This window comes from Eulemur rufifrons, chromosome 7 (genome assembly GCF_041146395.1).
Source record: "Eulemur rufifrons isolate Redbay chromosome 7, OSU_ERuf_1, whole genome shotgun sequence".
Lineage (NCBI taxonomy): Eukaryota > Metazoa > Chordata > Mammalia > Primates > Lemuridae > Eulemur > Eulemur rufifrons.
This window is the reverse complement of record NC_090989.1, coordinates 185,893,445-185,908,901: the sequence shown is the minus strand read 5'-3', so window position 1 is coordinate 185,908,901 and position 15,457 is coordinate 185,893,445. Positions and strand designations below refer to the sequence as shown.

At 36.9% G+C, this 15,457-nt stretch overlaps 1 protein-coding gene across 2 annotated transcripts in view; it reads right to left on the bottom strand.

Annotated features, from left to right (window-relative positions):
- Positions 1-15,457, bottom strand: part of GRM7 (glutamate metabotropic receptor 7) — an 856,215-nt gene that overhangs the window by 430,942 nt on the left and 409,816 nt on the right. For both annotated transcript variants that reach the window (XM_069473843.1, XM_069473844.1), the window contains exons 3-4: positions 12,110-12,251; positions 3,577-3,731 (exon numbers count right to left, since the gene is read on the bottom strand). In XM_069473843.1, the coding sequence (XP_069329944.1) occupies positions 3,577-3,731; positions 12,110-12,251 (297 nt within the window). The remainder of the gene's footprint in view (positions 1-3,576; positions 3,732-12,109; positions 12,252-15,457) is intronic.

The following is a 15,457-nucleotide window of genomic DNA, read 5'->3' as shown; positions in this document are numbered from 1 at the left end:
TCATGAACCAAGCTGTTCTATAGACTCATTTGAAAATCATCACCAATTGTGAAAGTCATTACAGTTAGCTTTGAAAATCTACCCTTCATTATACTGGCTTCCTAATGTTAATGGTTATGGCAGAGATGAAAAGATGCTGGTCCATGACCCTTGCTGGCTATAATTAGAGGATGCTGAGGACAGCCTACTCTCGGAGAAGCAGAGTATTTTGGAGGGTGAAGAGTTGAAGGTGACTTGGGCCTTTTGTGCTCTCAGGATTGGTTGGGGGCAAAAGAGGATTACTGAGAGGCCTCGTTAATGGGGCAAAAACAAGTGAGGAAAATGCCAGGGATTCCTTGGCTCATCAGATAATATAGAAAAGCTAAAAATTACCGAAGCGCTTTGGCTCAGGAGTTGGGGGAGCCCTGCCAAGTTCTGGAGACATTTCCCAGATCTCCCAGGAACACCGGGCAGCCAGCGGGACCACAGCCCACCTTTCTAGGACTTGGCTCCGATCATGGTTAAATTGAAAGGGGCAAAAACAACATCCTTGGCTAAGAAACACCGAGGCTCCCTTTTCTATAAATGAGGAATAAATACAGATAGAAGATAAAAACTGCTTTCACAATAAACTTACTAGCATCTTGGCCTTAAAACAATTTATCATTATGTTTATGCACATACAGAAAATGCCAGCCAAAAGTCCAGATGTTTGCTGAACACGTTCACAGTATGGATCTAAAGGAAAAGAATGCGTATTATTACCGGCTTTTTCCTATTTACATCTGAGCATTATACAATACAGTCAAAGATACAGGGATAGGTAGCAGGATTAGGAATATTTGGTGGATGTTCTGGGCCCAGCACAATCCAGTATGGAATATCCACCAAAAAGAAAAAAAATAATCAAACGAAACAAACAAGGAAAAAACAAGCAAGCAACTCTAGGCAGGACAGGAAAACTTTCTCACCCATATGGAACACATTCCATTTACAGTTTTATTTTTGGTATTTCATAGCTTTGTTCAGAAGCCCTGGCACAAATGAATGCGTTTCTTTTTTTACTTTCTTAGGAGTAACACTGTCAATGCATAGACACAATCTTAATGTTCCATTTGCTGTGAAAGTGAACGAAGCTTGGCTGCTCTTTGCTCCTAAACAATGTGGCTAGATACAAGCTACAGCATTTTTTACACAGCCACAAGAAAATCTTCACCTTTCTCTGAATGGGAATGGAAATTTTTCCTTAAAATTTTGCTGTTCTATCACATTCCAATATTGTTTTTATTAATATCAACATTTATCCTCCATTTCATTATTTGGGGTCATATATATATTTTTGCTAGTTCATGATGCTGTTTTATGTCTGATTTTGCAAATTTGCACATCCCTATATATACATGAAAATAATCTTTCCTTTCAATAATTTATAAAACCTTTGCAATAGTTAGTAATTTCCTAAAATATCATGCACCAGGGGTTAGTAACCATGGAGTAAGAGCATCATGTCCATGTGGCTTCTAAAGCTTAGGAAGACAGGACCTCAGCTGAGACCCTGAAATTTGTTGCCTTGACTTGATTGTCAGCCAACTCTTGCCCTTCATCCCTCCTTAGAGTTTCTAACCATGTTCATCATATTTCACATGCTCAGATACTCCTTAGACTTAGTACAAACTCCTTAGTGTAGTTCTCAAGACCCTTCACAAGGCAACCCGGGCCCACTTTCAAGCCTATTTTGTGCTAGACCCTTATGTAGTCTGTGATTCCTCCATCCATCCATCCAAGGCAATCACTTAAAAAATTTGTCTGAGCATCTGCAACTTTCAGGCAAAGAACCAAGTGCTGGGGGTACAATGGTGCATAATAGACACGTTTCTGGGTAGAGACAAGTAAAGAGGTAGTTATAATGGCAGGAGATATGTGGGATGCTTCTAACACAGGCTTGGCTGGGGTGGGATGGCCACAGATGCCTTCTAAGAAATATTAACATCTAAGCTGAGACCCAAAGGCTGAATAGGAGTCAATCAGCCAATGTACAGTGTAGTATTGACTAGAACTCTAGAAGAGCAAAGGGTCTTCCCAATGTCTTATAAATAGGAAAATTCTTAAAGAACTGGAAGAATTTCAAGATGACTGGAGTGTAAGGCTGTGCTGCAGAATGAATTATTTGTATTTCTCCCAATGTGTCCCGCTCCGTCATTCCTCTGTCCCCGTCTCCCAGGGGGTGGCGGGTTCTCCTCATTATCAGTGATGGTCTCTAAGTCATCACTTCATGCAGGATGTCTTCCCCAATCACAACATCACCTTAGGGAAACTTCCACCATACCTCCTCTGTGCCCTATTCCATTCTACACTTAAATGGTGTTTCTCATGTCAAATAGTCACGACACCTGCCTTCAGCTCTGTGTGCTTTGACGGTGAGGATTTAGAGTCCTCATCTTTTGTTTTCCTGACTCCTAGCACAGAGCAAGGCACACAGTAGATATACTGACTTTTGAGTGAAAGGAGTGGAGACAGTGAAAATGTTGTCTTTTATTCTTGCCACCCATCTGCAGATACATGGGTCTGGGTTGTAAGATAGGCAATCTTCTCCGGACATGTATTGAGAAATGGAATTAATTCAAAGCCTCTCAATGAAAACATGAGTGACTCATGGGATCTTTATCTTCTGCAGATAACAGAAAAGGAACAGTGACAGAACCACAACCTTATTTGTTTAAAAAGGCCTGCATAGACCATATAGCCTTCTGGGAAGAATAATTAATTAGATTGGGGTAGAGAGAGAATGGGAAGAAATGCAAATATTTGATCCTTTTTGGAATGAGAGGACAGAGTTCTTTTTAATGTGCAAAGCAGATTTTAGGAAATCTTTGGAGACCTGGCCCATCAGAAAAAGGAACACAAAGCAGGATATTGGCAGAGGAGTGCCTTTTTCTTTACACAGTGTCTTTGTTTAGAAATAACTTTTCTTTTCAAATTAAAGGGGAACATATTATAATAAGCAAGCTTCATTAGATCAGAGGGGTGTCAACAGACACCCTCTCCTAAAGGTGAATAAATTTAGGAAGGCAAGAGAAAGTGAGAAAAAAAGCTACCTAGGAAGGTGAGTGATGGTGGTTAAGAGAGGTGGTGTGTTTGTCATCACAGCCTCCCTGACCTGGAGGGACCTCCAGAGGTTCTGGGGGAAAAACATCCTTGTAGTTACCTTGCTAAGGAAGTAATGGATACATTACAAACGGAAAGTATTCTCTCAGAAGATGCTGCTCACTTACACAAACTTGCATGTGCTTTCTATATATTTCACTTCTTATTAACAGTAATACTCTCCTCTCAGAAATCTCCTGTGGCATGAATGAGAAAAAAAAAATACATGCTAATTGTGATACTATGAAAATAACATAACCTCTTCCAAAGAAGAATATCAACCAAAAGAACAGACCAGGTATGTGGCTTCACGGCATTTCACGGCTACAAATTCGAAACGAACCTGCATAAATTTTGTGAAAATGCCAAAGCCTCCGAGAAACACATGCTTTGGCCGCTCAACACAGCACCAGTCATTCTGTTAGCATATCGTATAGCTGACAAAATCCATACCTTCCACGGTAGCTCTCTTGGGCTGAATGGTGATGGCTCCTTCTGCGATATCTTCGTTTTGGTGCAGTGGGTTTATTTTGGATCCCCAGCTGTCGGATCCCACCCAGAGAAAATGGCCCACTTGGTCAGCCCTTTTGGCTGCCGCAAGGATCTGCCTGTGAAGAAGAATATGAAAAGGTGTATTAATGATAAAGAACAGCAGCTGAATGTGTGCACATTAGGAGTCAATCAAAAGGAAAGCAAGCTATTCCTTCTCCAAAGGTAAATAATCAATTGCAAAAAAAAAAAAAAAAAAAGTGTGTGTGTGTGTGTGTATATATATATATATATATATAAAAGGATTTATATCCCTAATATATAAAGAGATTTTGTAAATAAAGAAAATAGTCAAAGCATCTTGAGGAAAATAGGCAAAAAGCATTCCAAGTTAGAAGATAAAAGGAGAAATATAAATGTTTAATAAGCTGGAGAAAAACATTTACCTCCATTAAAAAGAAGGGGAATGCAAATTAGAACAAGATATCAAATTCACTTATTACATTGGCCAGACTGTTTGTTTTGTTTTGTGAGTTTTGGCTTGAGGCTGGAGAAATGAGCATTCTCATTCACTGCTGGTGATACATATCATTTCTGGAAGCCAATATATTTACAAATTAAAGGTCTTAAATTATTTATTAAAATAAACAGAATTCCATGCTAAACATGAAAAATTTACAACCCATGTTTATGAATGAAAATACTATATACATAACAAGCATAACAAGGACAAATAAAAGAAAAAAGAATATTTTTATTATTAATGGAATAAAATAATTATTATTTTCCATTTATTATTCATGGAAAAGTTATGGCAATAGTATTTTTGGAACAAGAGGGAATGGATGAAAGGTAACTGCATTGACAGATCAGGAAAAGCTACAACCGAAGCCCCTTTGGTGGGTGACACCACAGGAGAAGTGGTTTGCCCGCCTCCCAGCACTTGGCGGTACCAGGCACCACAGAGGTGTAGGGCTAAATACAGGAGGATGGGTGGACAGACTGTACATAAAATAGCAAAACTCCAACTCTCCTCTTTCTTCCAGGAAGGAAATGAAATGGTAATTTTCTAATAAAAGGTTCTGATACTGTGAACACCCAAGTGTAAAAGACTGATAAAAGATGGCGCCAAACCTGGGGGTGGCATGAGAAGGAAATGACTAAAAGTCAGTGCATTAGGTATTGAAATGGAAAGACACTTCAGGAAACTTAAACTTCTGCTCACAGAATACTGGTAACCAGGAGTATAATGTCCCAGGCCGAAAACAGCTTTTCTGGAAAAATATGAACCATCCCAGAAAATAGACCCTGGGTTTTGACCTACAGAGATCCTCTAATGCAAAGGCCAATCTGATTCCCGCCCAGGCGCCTGGGAGCCCTGTCAGTCGACATGCCCTGCCCCTGGTCATAGGGCTTCTTAGTGTCTTACTCAAAAGTGAACTGTCAGAAGTCACCCACTACTGAGGAAAATCTCCAATGTAAAATAGAAAACTCAACTAGAAAAAGAAAACTGGTGTGGCGTCGGGAAAAGAACAAAATATGAACAACATTTATTTTTTTTTTTTTTATTTATTTTTTTTTTTTTGAGACAGAGTCTCACTCTGTTGCCCAGGCTAGAGTGAGTGCCGTGGCGTCAGCCTAGCTCACAGCAACCTCAAACTCCTGAGCTCAAGCGATCCTCCTGTCTCAGCCTCCCGAGTAGCTGGGACTACAGGCATGCGCCACCATGCCCGGCTAATTTTTTCTATATATATTTTTAGCTGTCCATATAATTTCTTTCTATTTTTAGTAGAGGTGGGGTCTCGCTCTTGCTCAGGCTGGTCTCGAACTCCTGAGCTCAAACGATCCGCCCACCTCGGCCTCCCAGAGTGCTAGGATTACAGGCGTGAGCCACCGCGCCCGGCCTGAACAACATTTAAATGAGAATTGTCATATCTGTAATCAAGAACAAGATAATAAGAAAACATAACCAACAAGGAATAGCATTTCATTATTAAAAACATGAAATTAAATTTACTTTAGTGCAAGTATAGAAAAAAGTGAAGAAAATTCTCCAGAAATCAAAACAACAACAGCAAAAAGTTAGAAAATAAGAAATGCTGAGTCATTTTTTCTCTTATTAAGAACCAATCTGGGAAGACCTATATCCAACTAAAATTTGCAGAACAAATGTAAAGAAAAGGTGAAATAAATTTTCTTAAATATTTTCTAATAAAGAAAAATTTGAAAAAAATGAAAGTATAAGTTTCCAAATTTAAAAAGCTCAACCAGCATAATAATGGAGTGGGGAAGATATTAAACATGTCACAAGATGTAAGATCTCTGGAAAAATGAGAATATTCTAAAAGCTCTTTGAGAGAAAAACAGAAAGCATGCAAGAAAATAAAAAGCAGAATATCATCAACCTCCCAAGAGCAGAAATAAATAGATAAATAAAGACGATGGAAGATGAGGCAATGACTTCAAAATTTTGAGGAAAAAATGATTGTTTTAAAGTAGAATTTTAATATTTGACACACAAAGAATCCCAATGGAAACAGAATTTGCATATTTGTCCAGTAGATCTTATAGATTTTTCCAACCAATATTAGAACATCAAACTCCCTACAAGTTAAGAATCCTATAACTCATTAGTCACTACAGCTATTTGCTGTAAATTTATGTGTCAGGAATATGTATTTAAAAATAAATATGAGGCCACATCTTATACTCTCAACTACTAATTAAGTGCAGAGGTAGAATAAGGACATTTTTAGGGGCTAGGTGTAGTGGCTCACACCTGTAATTCTAGCACTTTGGGAGGCCAAGGCAAGAGGATCACTTGAGACCAAGAGCTCCAGGCCAGCCTGGGCAACATAGTGAGACCCTGTTTCTACATATTTAAAAAAATCAGCTGGGTGTGGTGGAATGTGCCTGTAGTCCCTGCTACTTGGGAGGCTGAGATGGCAGGATCACGTGAGCCCAGGATCGCTAAGGCTGCAGTGAGCTATGACTGTGCCTCTGCACTCCAGCCTGGACAATAGGGTGGAATCCTGTCTCTAAAAAAAAAAAAAAAAAAAAAATCATAGGTATAAAACACAAAAGTTTTGTTTAATTTACTCTTTTTTTATTTTTGTATTTTTTGTTTGTTTTTAAGACAGGTTCTTGCTCTATTGCCCAGGCTGGAGAGTAGTAGCATCCTCATAGCTCACTGTAACCTCGAACTCCTGGACTCAAACAATCCTCCTGCCCCAGCCTCCCAAAGTGTTAGGATTACAGTGGTGAGCTACTGCACCCTGCCCAATTTACTCTTTTTAAAAAAGTTATTGGAAGATATGCTCCAGCAAAATAAGGAAAGAAACCAAGAATAAAAATCACGTAGGATCCAACAAAAAGGAAGTAGAGAGAAAGGGGGGGAGGGAGGTAAAAACTCCTAATATGGTAGTGACTGATCCACATGAAAACATAATGATGGAGATTTCTGGAAAAAAGTGTTCACAAACAATAACAGAACTCAGATTATTTTGCACATGAACATATGGGAAAAAGTGACAGGCCTGTAACATCAATGCAAAAAATATTAAAGATAACTATGCAAGTAAAAACACTGTCATATTAACTCAAAGAAACCCAAAATGTTTTCCAAAAAATAAATCATGTTATGAAAAAAATATTTGATGCTGTAGTACAAGATATTTACATAATCATAACAATGTAAACACCAATTATTGTTAAATGAAAACCTGATAGAACAATGTTAATGTAATAGGGAAGACATCAGTGACCTAAATTCTACCTAACATAAGTATTAGTAGATGACAATGTTTAAAATTAATAATTCCAAAACTATAATGTATTCCAATTATGTAGATAAGACTAGAAGAAATAGCTTAATGAATTAAAATAGCTGCCCAAAGAGAACAGAACCAGAGAGTATGGAGGGATGGGTCAGGAGACTAATATTCTGCATCTAAAGTGTTTCAGTCTTGTTTTGCTTTTTTAAAAAAAACCATATACTTATTATTTTCATAAAAATAACACAATCAAATACTCACACTTTTTGCCTATAGAGTATAGATCACATCTATTAATCTAACCAAAGGAAATGATCAAAAATGCTATAAAAAATGTTTATTCACTTACTGGAAAGAACATAAATACAGAGCAATAGGAAATTGGTTTTTAAAATGACAATACACCCAACGGATGAAAATATATTTAGCAATTAAAAATATACTTAGTTAGATTTCCACAAGGCATTTTTAAAAATGTAAAGTCAAATTTTAAAAAGAGATTATTCAATTATGCTACAATAAAAACTGGCCAAAAATCACCTGTATATGTGTATATATGCATAGTTAAATGTATAGGATGATAATAGAGCACAGAAAATATGGAAGAACATATAATTTGTTATTAACAAGGTTGGGGAGGTGCTGATGAAGTTTGAAGAGGATGAAAAAGGTAGGGAGAAGCTGAGTGAAACAGGAAGAAAAGACAAAACTGATAGAAATACGAAAAAAGTATGGTCAATTTAATATATTTATGTATTGGTTTATTTACTAAGACCAATATGATTAAACCATTTAAAATTATTTGTGGTATGACAAGGATTAATCTATAATGTGACTTGTAAGAAAAAAAGACATATAATATTCTATGTGATCTTGATTCTGCTGGAGGAAACTTGTAAAAGTTAAATTATTGCGAACATTAAACCAGAATTTTAGTAGTGGTTATCTCTAAGTGTTGGAATCGCAGGTTTTATAGGAGATTTTTTAAAATTATTGTTTGTGATTATTCTTTTTAACCTTTAATTTTTCTAGAATATTGGGGGCAAAGTAAAATTTAAGGATTCTTTTTATTAAAGAACAACAATAAAAAGCATTTTCTGTATTTCCCAATGGATTTACAACGGGTATGTATTCCTTTTATAATCAGAATAAAGTATTTCAGAAAAAGAATCTGTTCTTGCTCAAAATCTAAATTATTGATACCCATGACTGATTTAGCACTTATCTTAGCCTCCAAATCTAGATGATAATGTCTTCCTACTGCAATTCTCTGACAGAGTATTTGAAGTTAATGTTTCAAGAAACCACAAAATTTCCCATCTACAGTATAAATCTTCTGAAGAGAGAAATAACAGTGTGAGTTATCAGTATACTTCAGACATCAGTGTGTTTAAGATCATGTTTTGGAAGAAACATATACATTTGGCTTTTATTACTGCGCTTAAGAAATATTATTGCCATCACTACCATGAATGGAAATATACAATAATATTCAACACATAAATAACCCAATGCAAAAAGAATGAGCATTAATTATTGGGTGGATTAGTTATATTTTACACCAAAAATTAAAAATTCACACTACATGCAAGTCAAGAGTATTATAACCGATTTGTCACCAAAGCTGTTTGCAGTTAATCCTTTATGAGCCTTGTACAACCTATTTAAAAATAAACAGGAAGCCATATCTTATCAATGCATTACACATTTAGCAAATGTGTAAAATAGGTATAAAAAGGATTTATGAGATGATTAAGAAGGGTATTAGTAGAGTTTTTTTAAAAAAACAAAAACCACTGGAGCAGAAAGATTATAGTAATATTAAGAAAACAAAATTCCATAATTACTAAAACACAAAATAGGAAAGAAAATTCCCTAAGAGAATTTTGTAAGGAGAGAAATAATACATTTAAAGGATGATCAGAATCAGCTCCCCTGAGAAGGGCATGTTTGAAAAAGACCTTGAATAATAGACACAAGCTGAACAGGAAGAGAAAGAGAGAAAAACCACCAAGAGCAAAGCCACAGTGGAGGAGCAAGTAGAACATGTTGGAAGATGAGAGTTATGCATTTTAGGTGGAGAACTGGGTGCATGTGGGTGAGGTCTAAAATGTTAAAGTGAGGCATTTTGAATCAATGTGAAATTCAGAAAGAGAAGCTTGTTTTTAAATCGTTAAATATGGGGCATTAGACTGCTCAGGTCATTCATTCATTCATTCAGTGCCATGTACTGAGCATCTACTATGTCCTGAGCATTGGGATCGTTTATGGAGGATACAAAGCGAGTCAAAGGAGGCATCATCTCTGCCCTAATGATGCTTACAGTCTAGTGAAGGATCCACACACTAACTAAACCATCCAACAATGTAAAAGGATACCATTGACGTAAACTAAGAATTTGAGTGACTACGAAGAGTTTTCCAAGGTCATGTTGCTCAGAGAAATCTTCCCTGACAAAGTGGCACTAGACATGGTATTGGGAATGATGAAGCAGAGCAGCAAAAAGCATTCCAGGTGGAGGGGGGAGAACACATGAAGACCTGGGAGTGAGGAAATACAAACAGCCCCTGTGCCTCAGTAGATAAAACAGGAGGGCACTTAGAAGGAAATAAAACTAGAGAGGCAAGACAAGGCCAGATCACCCTAAAAAGAATTCCAAATGGTTTTCATTGTATTGCTGGGAGAATTGAGGCTCAAAGAAGCCGGGAGGCAGTGGGAAGAACTTGCCCAACATGAGACAGTGTTTATCATCTAAATAGCAAAAAACCTCAGTTACAAGTTCAAGTTCAAGCTTTGTACTAGGATGATGAATAGATTCAGGATCAGTGTGGAGGATACACAAAGGAGGAAGAGAGACACAGGTTTGGGAGGCTGGTGACAAGGACAGTGCAAAAATCCAAGCAAGAAGTGATAATGGCCTGAACTCTTACACTTTACTATTAATAAAATACACTCATCTTCAGAATCAATGATGTATTATTATTTTGAACCATATGATAGAAAAAGATTTAAAACACCCCACAAATAGCTCTTTCACATTAGAAGTGTAAATTGGCACAACTTCTCTAGGCGATGATATTTATATTTTTTAAGAAGGGATGTACTCACCAGCAAATTGGTTTCTTTGATCATCACCTAAGTGCACATTTGGGAATAACACCAATTGGGTATCGGACAGAGGTGGGGGCTGGGGGGAAGGGATGGGTGTATACCTACTTGATGAGTGCGATGCGCACTGTCTGGGGAATGGACACGCTTGAAGTTCTGACTGGGGGGGATGGGGGTGGGGGGAGGGGATGGGTTTATACCTACATGAGTGCGATGTGCACTGTCTAGGGAATGGACAGGCTTGAAGCTCAGACTCGGGGGGATGGGGAGGGCATGGGCAATATATATAACCTGAACTTTTGTACCCCCATAATGAGCTGAAACTAAAAAAAAGAAAAAAAAACGGGGAAAAAAAAAAAGAAGGGATATATCTTTGTCTTAGGAATTTGCTTTCTCGGAATTTGTGAGTACTTATGATTTAAATATATAAAATCTGATACTTGCATATTATTCTATACCTGTATTACAGTTATGTGATGTATTTACATATTGCATAATACATTGTAGATTAACATTATATATTTGTATATTTATATTTGTATTTGTACACAGACTTGTGGAAAAGGAAGTTTATTGCAGCATTATTTATAATTGTGATAGTCTGTAATCAAACTTAAATGTCAATTAATAATAGATAATTTATAGTACAGGTATAAAATAAAATTCCACATGGCTATTAAAGAGACTGACTAGATGTCTACAGGTCCTGATATTGAGTGACCTTTATGACAAAATGGTAAGTAAAGATAAGCAAGGTGCAGAACACGGTGTACACATAGGATGCTACCATTGGTATAAAAACAAGGAGCACATCCCTCTAGCACATACACAGACATCTCTAGTAATTACCCCTTGCACCTGGAGGAGAACTTGTTAGCTAAGGGACAGGGCGGAGCATTTTATTTACCCTAGATCCTCTTAGAGGTTTATTTATTTATTTTTACTTTTTAATCAGGTATAATTACTGTTTGTTCTAAAAAGATACAAATGAAGATTCTGGACCAGGTTGGTAGTAATCAGAAAAGAAAGCAGGAGGCATTTATGTTCTAAAAACATGTCAAAGGTTGGCTCTCTATAGCTTGGCCAAGGATGCAAGGAACTAGGAAAAAAGGAAAGTCACGATTACAAGTAGATCTTTGAGTCCAAGGAGGATCAAGGTAAGGAAGGAAAAAGGAAAAACAAAATGGATTGGAGAATGTAGAGGTGTGACAAGTTTTCTTTTGAACATACTAAGTTCAAGGCACTAGCAATAAAGCCAGAATTATGATATATTTTTCTTTTACATTAAGAGAACAATTCTTTGAATAAAAATCTATTATATTTGGATATGTTTTAATAAAACACCTTCAAAAAGTATAGTTTGTTTTTTCTCTTTTTCCAAATAATTTAATACAATTATGTGCTAAGAGGGAAAATACATGACAACAACATGCTGCTACTGTCATGGTTCACTATAACTACGTGTGTTGGGGCAGAAGGCAAGTACAGACGTTGCCACTATGTAATTACAGCTGTGATCCTACGCTTTCGCTCCCCCTTTCTCTGCCAGCAGCCTGATCTTTCTGGCTCCTAAAGTTGCAACGTGCACATTAATAAATTTCACCAGTCATCCTTACTTTATATCCTCATCGTTGGCAAAAGTCACGACGGCCCTGGAGTTGGGGGTGTCCAGGAGCTGTTTGATAATTCTATCAAAGTCAATGGTCCTGTCTTTGCGCTCTTGGGGGATTCTCACGGACTGGGCAATGCAGAGCCCACCTGTTTGAGAAAAGAAAGCAGAGTGTCAATAAAGTTCCCACAGAGATGTCCAAGGGGCCAGGGCAGGGAGTTGGGAAGGAGGGAATTTTGATTGCTGAGTGCACTGCACTTCCCTGAAGCTGCTGCAGGGTGTGGAAGGCATGACCCATCACGCTGAGCCTTGCGCTGATGCTCAGACCTAGTACGTGTCACCCAGTATGGCACAACTTCCTTCTCTTTCTAATGCACTTATGAATGTCTAGTGATGCTCAGGAATACCAAAGACATTAACTCTGAGGCGGTAGGTTTAAGTTGGTAGACAAAATGGGTGTGTTGAAGGGGGTCTTTAAAGCGAATGCAATACCCTACACTAACACTGCAATAAGTAAACTACAATAAAGAAACTGGAACAAGTAAAGCTCATGTTTATCTCTGTGACTTTTCTGGTGTTTGCCTTCCCAGATTTCCCAGATTTTTTATTTTTTCTCCTTTCATACCCTTCTTGACTTTTAAAGCTCTGCTCCAGTGGAGTGAAATAAAAATAAAGAAAAAAACAACTATTACACGTCATAGTAACAAACTGACCACATACTATGTGCTCAAGACATCGTTAAGTGTTTTATGGGTGTTATCTTGTCTCATCCTCATTAAAACTTTATGAACTACTTAGTATTTCCTATTTTAGATTAGGGAAAAGGAGGATTGAATAGAAAAATAGATGTGTTTACTCCAGACTTGTCAAAGCCATTATGATATTAATTGACTTTACGAATCTCAAGACGGGGAAATATGCAGTTTACTAAGCAATGGGTCCAGTGGGTTCCGACTTCTCCACTTACTGCTTAGTAGTTGCTCCTGCATCTAGTATTTTACAAAACACACTTAGAGAAAGGCCAGTATAGATGAAACGGCTAGCGAGGATACTTGCAGGAAAGATCCTAAAGGTTATCCGAGGGTGGAAGACCTAGGGCGGAGACAAGTGGAAAACCTTGCTCTATTTGTAATGTGTTTAGGAGACACCTGTAATCAATAAGCTCACACTAGAACATAGAGAACTGCGTGGATGCTACTAGGCATCCACAAACAAAAAAATATAAACTCTAATCCAAAATTGATCCTTCATTACACTTTAATTCCAATTAGTGTCAGCTGTCTATAAGTGGCTCTCAACTTTCGGTGTGCATGAAATCACCTGTGCTTCTTCAAAATACAGATGTCTAACAACTCTATCCACCAACTTGACCTAATTGACAATTATAGAACAATCCACACAACAACAGAAGAGCACGTACTCTTTTCAAGTGCAAATGGAACATTTGTTAAGTTAGAATATATCTGGGGTCATAAAAGAAAAGAATAACAAATTTAAAAGCATAGAAATTATACAAAGTATGTTCTCAGGCCATAACAGAATGAAAGTAGAAATCAATAACAGAAAGATAACAGGAAAATCTCCAAACACTTGGAAACTAAACAACACACTACTGAATAACCCATGGGACAAAGAGCAAGTGCCAAGGTAAATTTAAAAATATTTTGAACTATTTTAAATGAAACTACAACATATCAAAATTTATAGGTTATAGCTAAAAGAGTCTTTAGATGAAAGTCACAGTGGCATACGCTTATATTAGAAAAGAAGAAACATCTAAAAAGAAACCTAAACTTTCACTTTAAAAAGTGAGAGAAAAATGCTGAATACCCCAAAAAGCAGAAAGAACACAATAAAAGTTAAAGCAAAAAAAAATCAATGAATTTGAAAACAAAAATAATAGAGAAAAACAATGAGATCAAAAGCTGCTTTTTTTAGCTGGACATAGCAGTGCGCCCCTGTAGTCCTAGCTATGTAGGAGGCAAAGATAAGTGGATCACTTGAGCCCTGGAGTTTGAGACCAGCCTGGGCAACGTAGTGAGACCCCACCTCTTAAAAAGGCTGTTTTGAAAAGAAAAAAGCAGATAAAAGATAAAATTGATAAATCTGCAAAGCAGACTGTGACAAAAAGGAAGAAATAGTAAATGATCTTATTCAGGAATGAAAGAAGGCTACCACGGATGATCTCATGGACATTAAAAGGTAATAAGGATATTATGAACAACTTCATGCAAATAAATTCAGCCAAATAAATAAAATGGAAGAATTCCTTAAAAGACACAAAGCATCAAATGGAATGAAGACTAGATGATCTGAATAGTCCTATATAAATTAAAAATACCACATTTATATCTTAAAAACTTCCAAAAAAAAAAAAAAAAGATACAGGCTCACAAGGTTTCAGTGATGAATTCTACCAAGCAATGATGGAAGAAATAAAACATAATCTACATAATCTTTCAGAAACTAGAAGAATGGAGAACTTAGCTCATGAGATGAATATTACCTAATACTCAAACAAGACAAAGATATTACAAAATATCAAAATGACGCCTGCACCCAAATGTTTATTGCACAATTCACAGTTGCAAATATATGGAATCAATCTAAGTGCCCATCAGTTGGTGAGTGGATAAAGAAAATATGAGATAGATAGATAGACGCCACGGAGTACTACCACTCAGTCATAAGAAGGAATAAAATAATGTCATTTGCAGCAACTTGGATAGAACTAGAGAACATTAAAAGTGAAGTATCTCAGGAATGGAAAAACAAACACCACATGTTCCCACTAATAAGTTGGAGCTAAACGATGGGTACACATGGGCATAAAGTGGTGTAAAGTGCATTGGAGACTAAGAAGGAGGGAGGTTGGGAGGAGGCTGAGGGACAAACATGTACCTATCAGGTGCAATGTGCACTATCCTGGTGATGGACACACTAAATGCCCTGACTTCAGCATTATGCAATTCATCCATGTAACAGAAACACTTGTACCCCCTAATATTTTGAAATAAAAAATTATTTTAAAAATCTGCAATTGGCACTCAAAACTATACAAAATAATAAAAAGGAAGAAGAAATGGGGAAGTATTAGCCCATATAATTCTGAGATTTATTAAATGGCCACAATAATCAAGACTGTGCGGTATTAGTGGAAAGATAGACACATAGATGAATGGAACAGAGTAGAGAAGCCAGAAATAAACCCACACAAAGATGCCCATGTGATTTTTGACCAAGGAGCAAAAGGAATTCAAAGGAGAAAAATATCCTTTCCAAAAAATGAGGCTGGAGTAACTGGACATCTATAAGCAAAAAAAAAAAAAAAAAAATACCAATTTAAGTCTCACAC